Source organism: Limulus polyphemus, unplaced genomic scaffold, assembly GCF_000517525.1.
Source record: "Limulus polyphemus unplaced genomic scaffold, Limulus_polyphemus-2.1.2 Scaffold102, whole genome shotgun sequence".
Classification (NCBI taxonomy): domain Eukaryota; kingdom Metazoa; phylum Arthropoda; class Merostomata; order Xiphosura; family Limulidae; genus Limulus; species Limulus polyphemus.
This window is the reverse complement of record NW_013665712.1, coordinates 198,474-208,153: the sequence shown is the minus strand read 5'-3', so window position 1 is coordinate 208,153 and position 9,680 is coordinate 198,474. Positions and strand designations below refer to the sequence as shown.

The 9,680-nt window shown below is 30.3% G+C and overlaps 1 protein-coding gene across 2 annotated transcripts in view; it reads left to right on the top strand.

Annotated features, from left to right (window-relative positions):
• The first annotated feature begins 308 nt into the window (after positions 1-308).
• LOC106470246 (serine/arginine-rich splicing factor 4-like) overlaps positions 309-9,680 on the top strand; it is a 50,878-nt gene continuing 41,506 nt past the window's right edge. The window contains exons 1-2 of one of the 2 annotated variants that reach the window (XM_013930800.2): positions 309-452; positions 7,686-7,738. In XM_013930800.2, coding sequence (XP_013786254.1) covers positions 338-452; positions 7,686-7,738 — 168 coding nt within the window. In that variant the 5' untranslated portion in view covers positions 309-337. The remainder of the gene's footprint in view (positions 453-7,685; positions 7,739-9,680) is intronic. The other variant, XM_013930792.2, reaches the window with a different exon arrangement.

Here is a 9,680-nt window from a genome sequence, read left to right as displayed (position 1 = left end):
ATCCAAGCCGTCTCAAACCATTATTAGTCTCAAAGTGGGTTCCTCGTCATCGAATTTCTATTCAACTTCTATATTCTTAAGTGTATTTTTCACGCCGTATGATGGGTATTCTAGTTCTAACAATATGCATACACATTTGAGTCGTTGAGTAAGGTTTGGTTAAGACAACTGGGTCTTTTTTTTAGGCTGAATTTATTTTTGGTTGTTATATCATGCACGTATTAGATGTGCTTTTGTTTACATTTTCTTCTCTCATGTGACAGGAATTTTAGACCAATCAGAAGGCGGCTAGTGTTCTCTTCTTTGCTGCATTTGCAATACATATTGAAGCTTCAAAATGTCGGGCAGGTCTCAGTTGTTCGTTGGGCGCTTGCCTCTTGATGTTAGAGAAAGAGATATTGAAAATATATTTGAAAAGTATGGAAGACTTTTGCGATGTGATGTTAAGTATGGTATGTATAATTTGATTGTTTAAAAATAATTTTATGAATGACCAATTACTTGTTGTGAAATAAATTTTTCATGGTGTTAGGCCTAACATGGTATAAATCAATCGGAACAGTGGGCTTAAATCGGTAAATGCGCGTTTTTATATTTATACAAACGTTTGAATGTCAACCAATAAATAACATTTTGAAAATAGTTGCGCGTATTGTGAGAATCTTACATTGTAATCCTTGTTCATTAATTTTACAAATGTATTGTCGATGCAATTGGATTTCGCAATTCAATTTGCTAATTCATCACTTGTCGAATTTCCAGAATTCTAGTTTTATCGAGTCGGCGAATGTCGATTGTGATTGATAATTGATATCATTCAAAGCAAGTGAAGCACTAGTATTTTCTTATTGTTTCTTGTAAAAAATATATAGTTTATCGAACTTTTTCTTCATTTTCATTTTATTTATTTTTTATATTTATTCATAATTATGGTACATTACGTAAAATTAGAAGTTGTTAGTTACAAATACGTTAGCACTGGATATAGCACTAACAGTGTGATTGAAATGTTAACTTATATACTGATTCGATGACGAGGAACCCACTTTGAGACTAATAATGCTTGGAGATGGCTTGAATGGGTAATGAAGTCATTCAAGCCATCTCCAAGCATTATTAACTTATATACTGGTGTTAACTTAAGTTCTGATTAACAAGTATAAAGAAATAATGACTAAATATGCACTTTCTAAGTTATCAGAAAACTTGAAATTAAAGCAACTAACTGAAGATGATTTATGAATATGTCCAAACTTTTTTTCATTTCAAGTCTTTTGATAGTTTATTTTATTTACTGTGGTTATCCACTTACTGCTACACATGACCAATTACTTGTTGTAAAATAAGTTTTTCATGATGTTAGGCCTAACACAGCATAAATCAATCGGAACAGTGGGCTTAAATCGGTAAATGAGATTTTTTATATTTGTACAAACGTTTGAATGACAACCAATAAATAACATTGCACGTATTGTGAGAATCTTACATTGTAATCCTCATTTGCTGTTCTTTTATTAGTATTGTTATCTCTTTTAAACCTTAAATTTAAGGGAGGCGTTGTAGTAGCAGATGTTGCTAGAGACTCAGTAAATGGTTACATTTACACTTGCATATTACCATTTCTGGTGTGAAACTAATAATGGGCATCCAGTCTTTGAACTTGGAGTCATCTGAGTTGAGTAGGTGGTAAGTCAAATTATATATGCTTTGCTTAGCAGTAACTTACACCACTGTTAATAATGTATAGGATGAGTTATAGTGTCCAGTGCAGTGCTCTAGTTGGGTTTCTGGGGAGGGGCAAGATCCACCCCTTAGAATGATTTTCAACAGATTTGAGTAGATAACAAAAATCTTTCATGGTATAATTTATTTTGAAATGTTACATTCCTCTCTCTAACTGCTCCTATAAGTGTCGCCTGTATAATTCCCAAAATAAAAAATGTGCTGTCTCTTCATCATTGCTCTGTTTGGTTTAGTGCAAAATTACATAATCTGTGCTCTGTCCACTGGTGTGAATAAAACCTTGGATTTTAGCATTAAATGTCCCTAAACTTATTACTTGCAACTTCAGAATGATGGTATTTTCCTTTTACTTTCCCGCCATGCTTCATGAAAAAGGCAAAGATTTACGTATTTCATATGGTATGTGTACAACAACAGTAGAGTGCACCAGACACAGAGAGAAATAAGGTATCTGGTCTTAGAGAAAAACAGTGATATTAAACAAAATTAATGAATATGATACCATAGTCTAAACTTTTATTGAGCAATATAGTTTATGTTTGCTGCTCAGAGTTCACATCCATGCTATTAATAGGAACATTATTGGTCTGATAACTAAATTTTTATATTGATAAAGCATGGTGTTACAGCATACACTTTAGAACAGAAGTGTATCAAGAGGCCATTGCAGAGTTCACAGCTTGGATGAGAACAAATTTCATTTTATTTAATAGTTCTAAGCTAGAATTTAACTACTTGCAATATATACATGGTCATATTTTGTTGAATCCAATTTTATTTTGTGTGGTATGTAATACATGTTATTCTGCAGATTGCAAAATTATCAACTTCTTGTTAATATAAACTCCAATGCTAAAGAAATTGATTAAGTTGTGGGAAATAAAAAAAATTATTTGTTTGGATATAATGGCAGAATTTGTTTAACTGTATGAAAAAATGTCTGCATATTATTGTATCTAATTTTTTGAGGAAATACTTTAGAACACTTTTTTTTTTTAAATAGTGTGGAAGCTTGGAAGTTAAAAGGTGGTTGCTACTTTGAAATGTTGAGCTCTGAGTGTTCTACTTGTGAAAGTGAAGTTTCTCTAATGTCATTCAAGACTTAATGAGTAATCGTATGGGAAACTATAAGCCTTATTTTATTTAATCAATACTGTTAGCTTTAAAGATCACTATCTTATGTTTATCTTTAAAATTAAGACAATTTTAAAAAAAGATTTTTTTCATTTTTGGTAAATGTTTTTTTTTTCTTATTCAGACAATAAAAAGTGTTAGTAGCCATAACTAAGAGTGTTGACCTGTCACAATCCAGCTAACTTTTCATGTGGACAGATCTTCACAGTGGGAAGTTTAATCAGTAATCTGTATACTTGTATTCCAAATCAGAACAGCTATAATCTATGGCTGTATAATTCAGTAATATATACATGGTTTCACAAGTGTCAAGTAGGATTTGATCAGAACTGTAAACAAGGTGATAATTACTGACCACAAAACATTGGGCAGCTGAGGTATTTAGACATTGATCAAATGTGGAAAATTTTTAAATATTCAAGATGATAATATTCCTTATAGAAAGAAAAGGGTGACTGCAAAAAAAACAAACAAGTTGGTTCACAAAGAATATGAGATAAAATGAAAGAAAAGGATTACATATTTAAAAATTTAAATTGACTGGTATGATGGAAGATTTAGAAGATCAAGAAAGTTGGTCAAACAGGAAATTAGGACATCAAACGGATCTATGAAAAAAGGTTGGCTGAAAATGTAAAAATTAACAGTAAAGATTTCTTTAAATACATTAACCCTTTCAAGATGGGTCATGGGTGAAAGGCCATATCATCTCGTTTGTTGACTCTCATTCAAAATTTTATTGAACTATTTTATAAATTTATGTCAATAACTTTGGTATCAAACTGTAGATTATAATTCAAATTTTAGTACTATATATTACACAATTTCTTAATTTAAAAGCAAATATTAAAAACACACATTTGTCAGGTTTTTATATAAGGATGGGCAGGATTCTTTACAGTAGGTGTTTGTGACTTGTTGGTGATAATTTTCAACAATAACAAACAGCACAAAGTCTACTTGTTTTAAAATAATATTTTGAAACAAGTCAAATGTATACATAACTGTTTGTTACACAGTTAATCACCACAATTGTATTCAGATCCAGAGCTTTAAGTAATCATCTCTTTTTGTCAGTCTACACAGGCTGGTTCAGTTAGTGTAAAACAGAATGGACAAGATGAATTATTCTCCTTTACTCTGTTGTTATAAATACAATCAGTGATAATTTCACTTATATTACACTGTTGGTTACAACAGTTGTATCCAGAGCTTTAAATAATTCTCTTTTTTGTCAAAATTCTACACAGGTTAGTTTAATTGCTTTAGAACACAATTGACAAGACAAATTATTCTTTGGTACTGTTGTTATAATATGATCTGCAATAATTTCATGCCACATATTTATAAATAGGAAGTGAGGCCTATAACATTCCACAAACTATGAGATATTATGATGTATTAATACTTGAGAGAAACTTAGAAGGTTCTAAAACATTATGCAATAATACAACTATCACCAATTTATGACAGTTGAACTACACAATGTATGATTTGCACAGTAATATAAACAAACCTGTGATAAACTATCACTTCTAAAATTAACTAAATTTAACATTTGTGCTATACGTAAGTTAAAACAGTTGTGTGTGTATCTAACTATAATACAGCATAATGTCAAGAAAATCTCTCAGTAGGCCCCAATTTGAAATGGTCAATTAGGTTACAGCAAACAGAAATATTTTTAAGCTTGGTCTCACAATGCTTCAAAATAAAGATCCATAGAAATATGAACCACATTAAAACATGTTTATTTAATACAAGCAACAATGCATTTGCTATATTTTGTATTCTGTAAGTAAGCCATTGATCTGAACAGTGGTTTTTGTGAAGTGAAACTTTGATTATACAATTTTTGTATTATTATTGTTGAGATATTCAATAATAAACTGCTAAGTTCCTTATACATATAATTTCTTTTTGTTTACTAGTTAAATGAGTGCTCTTCTGTTTGTGTTTATCAGTTGATAACACATGTTATTAATGGTGTCCATTGTTTTCAGTGACTCATTCAACTATCTGGATGTTTTGATAATCCAAAAGAAATACCAAATTACAACTGCATTAACATTAATGTCATGAAAATAATTAACTCATGAAAATTACTATTTCTGATTACTCCAACTATCCAAGTAATTGATATACTACCATTATGATTTCATCTTATTTTGATTAATTCAATGTTAGTGAGCTTAATTAGTGTCATGACTCACAAAAATATTCAACTAATCAAAATTAGTGTTTCTCATTATTACTGTTTTTCATTACTACAACTATCCAAGCCTTGTGAAGATAATCAATTAATGAACTTGATGATTAATTGATAAGCAAATTCCACTAATTGCCCATCTTTGCTTTAGAGGCCTGTGAACATTATCATGAAGAGTACCTAGAAGGCTTTCATTTTTCACCTTATTTTTCAGTATTTCATTGTGAATTAGACTTTCATTGACTGTAGGTTATCTTTATAGCCAAAAGCACATGAACCTGTGCTTTTCCTATATTAGTGCATGTTTGAATAAAAAATTTAAAGAAGGTTGTAAAAACAAGTTTTAAGGAAATTATAAATGTTCAGTTGTTTATTCACAAACTGAGTTAACTTTAGCACGTGTGCTTTGCATGTGTTACGTGTCTATTTTTAGTTAAACTTCACACAAAAGTTAATTTTTTCCATTTTAAATTTCCTAAATTTTTCAAATTTCTCAAAATGAAACCCTACCTAAGCACATGATTTAAACCTTTTACATACTTAAGAACTTCCTGTATTCCAGTTGAATTAAAACTTAATTAACATCTTGTACATCAACTTCAGCAATTCAAAATAACTGATGACAATGTTTGATCATTTCTTAATGAAAACTAATAATATTTCTGGTTGCGTGTTTGTCATTCTGTGGAGCAATTAAAATCATTAAGAGAGTTAGAGGGTGTTATTGTTGGTTTACTGCTTATTACTAATTATATCATTTAATAGTTTTTGAAATACTGTGGTAGGATGTTCTGGTATGGTAAAGGAATGTTCTGGTGCGAAAGTTGGGGCAATAAGAAGAGTCTGGAGGGTATCTGGTTGAAGAATCTTTTAAAGTTTTAAACTATTTAGGTTAGTAACAAAAAATATAAGTTGGTTTGGATATCAAGATTACCATGAAAAGAGCAGATCTTGTGTATCATGTTATAAACCCTTTCTTTCCATTATGCCATATATATGCATTGTGGTGTAGAATCTATGTCATATACTAACATTATTTCCCTATGTCTTTGCAAAGATATATTTGCCTTAGCTATGCATATAATGTATATCTGGGAATGATATACATGGTCACATGATTTTGTTGTGTGACTACCATATATCTTCAACAGGATGCATTTTCAAAGAGGTTTTGGAATAAATAGTGTCTCTTGTACAACATCCACTGCTTTACTTCTGCAGCTGTATATCACTTTAGGCATGGTAAACATGAAGGGGGGGGGGCAGCATCAAGTTTGCTTTCACTTCCAGAACTTGGAAATTAGTAAAATTTGATAATCATTTAATCTTCTGTTCATTAAATTCAATTGTTAGATTATTTTCCCGGGGTGGCTAGAAAATTTTGGCAAGTCACTAACGTGAAGATTATCACATGGCCACCATTTATTTTTAAAATATGTGGTAATCTTCATTGATCTGTATAAATCAAGTAATGAAAGCATGGTAATGATGTTTTTTTGTAAAATATATCATGATTGCAATTAAAAATCATTCAGTAGTCAGATGATCAATTTATATATTTGTTTAAATACCATAAACAAAAAAAACATTTAATGAATAAGGATTTGAGTCATCAATATATTGCACTTTTGTCTTTCATACTCACCAAACCTAACTAATACTTACCAAATTTTTTCTCACTCAAGAAAATTTCTGTAGCTTTTGAACCTCTGTGATTTAACACAAAAACACATTTACTCTGTTAAGACATTTTCCCACATAACCTCAGACTACTTATGAATGATTAGTTTGAATAATTGGAAAGAAATGCCAGTTGATTATTTTCATATTAATTGATGTAATGTTTTATCATAGGTAATCAGATATAGTGAGTTAAATGCCCAACTCTAACCACTTGTATTGGAAGTTAATCTCCCTCACAGAAATATCGAGGGAGTGAAAGGTGGAGAAGCCCCGAGATTTATCCAAAATAAGTAACAGAGAGCAATAAGTCTCAAAATTTCATTCAAGAGATTTTCTATTGCTACGAAAAATGACTTATGCTACAAAATAAAGAATTCTGACATGAAATCATAAACAGCCTGTTTTAGTGGCTTTGAAATTGTGTAGCAAAACCTGCAACTTTATAACAAAATTACCATGAAAAAGTTCTGCACAAATAATTAAAACTGCTGTAGTAGTGATGGGGATTAAAGAGTAAAAGAGGGAATCTCATGATTTCATGAAGCACGTTGGTCACTTAATGCTTTTATACCGTGATGACATTTTACTATATATATATATATATATATATATTGTATTAAATGGTCCTTAGTCATATGTCTGAAGTCAATATTGTGATTGTGTGATAGCAATGTTATGATTGAATATATGACTGTATGAATTTGATATTAAAAGAAAATAAAGTCTTTATTATGATTTATTGCAATAAATAGTTCTTAGTCAAGTGCTTTCAATGGTGTAACATTAACGATAAAAAATGAATGGTATTGATTATAAAGGGTACATTGTTTTGGGTCATGAAAAAAATCACAACCCAAACTATAAGTTATATCTTGATATTTTTCAGTTTGTAAAATGTGTGAATTTTATTTCATAGGCACTGGAATGGCATATGCCTTTGTGGACTATGATGATCGTAGAGATGCTGAGGTAAGTGATCCAGCATTTAGCATTTATTTTCTTCAGCTATATGGAATAAGAGAATGAAAAAGTGCTGACAAAAATTAACTGTTAGTAAATTTATGTACTTCTTATTGATGCAGTAAATTTATCGCATTCTGAAATACTGGGTCATCAAACATCACCATGCAGTCTGAAGACAGAGGAAAAATGTTAGAAGCAGACATTGTGCAGCAGTCATTTCATTACTCTCATCCATTTTATAGCGAACATGTAGAAATACTGTCTTTTATTTTGATAGGGTGTACATTCCTTCAACCTTTCTATGAGTATTCACTATTTTTCCTATGCCCTAGTCTTTGTTTTACATACTTAGAATTACATGAGTGGTCATTACGTGTAAAAGTTTCTTTTATAAATAATGGGGTTTGAGAGACTTTCTAGTTGCATTTAGAAAATTAGAAATAAATTTATTACAAAAAGTGATAAAAATAACACTTAATCTGTATGGCATACATGGAAATATGCAAATTTCCATTATTTTATTTAATCTGTCATTTCGATTACAATTTATAATACTGCTCATCCTAAATATACAAGTGGAATTTGTATATATTTATGTATATGTTACAGAAAGTCAGTATAGTTTGCATTCACATACACTTAAATTATTTTATGTCAGGTTGAGGCAGGTATTTTTAGAGATTTAGGTTGAAATTTTTTGTTTAGATTTTTTAAAGTATAAAGGCATTATTAATTCTTTATAAGTACTACAACAGAAGTGTAAAATAATGAAATGCAGTGAAAGTGGTTCACCTTCTTTCCAACTTTTAATTTGTTTTGAATAATGTTCATTAGTCATATGAATAATGGCAACAGAATTTATGTGCGTTTATAGAAACAACATACTTTTGTGTTTAGGAAAAGTTGCAGGACACTGCTTTTGATATTAAGTAGCTCTGGACTATAAAGTCAGTTACCATTAAACATGAATTAGTGTCCTGTAAAATAACTGATTAATTAAAATTATGGTTAAATTGATTAATATCAAAAAAGAATCAACTAATCAAAATTAGTGTTTATCGTTATTCCAACGATCCAAGTAATTGAAATATTGTTATTATGCTTGTTTACTGTTATTCACATAGTTAATGAGTGAGCTATCTGACCTCTACTAAGCCTAGGTATAAAAATCCAACTTATAGTAGTATAAGCTTTTTTTTTGTCATTTGTTGAGAATAATTCATTAGATGAATATAATTGATTAATGAGCTTGAAGATTAATCAGTTGGAAAATTCCATTAATTGCTCGGCTCTAGTATTAAGTACAGTTGAAAAGACGTACACATTCTGACATTTAAATATAATGTGGTGGAGCATAATATTGAAGTGAATAAACAAACCTCGGTTTTAGAGCTGGGCAGTTAACTATTTCTCAACATAACATAATGCAACATTTTGGGACAACATGGGACCTATTTATCTCAGCTGTTCCATTCTCTAAATTAAATTAAAATGATTAAAAAGAGTCAATCAATAAATATTAAAAACAATCTTAAAGCCAGCTCTTTTCATTCATATACTTGTAAAGCTTTTTCTTAAGACCAACCACCCTGTTAGAAAAATGAAACTGTCTTAGCTGAAGATGACTCCTACCTTGCCAAACTTTATATTTGTGTCCCCTCATTGTTAGATATAAAAAAAAAAGATGATGCATCAACATTATCAATTCCCTTTACAATCTTAAACACCTCAATCAGATTCTCCCCTAACTCATCTTTTTTCAAGAGAAAACAATTTGAGAGATCTCAGCCTATCCTCCTATGACAACCCTTCCATCCCAGGCACCATTTTAGTAACCCTTTCCAACAATTCAATGTCTTTCCTAAGCTAAGGAGCCCAAGACTGAACACAATATTCCAAATGTGGCCTAACCAGTGATCTATACAATGAAAGTATAACCTCTTAAGAC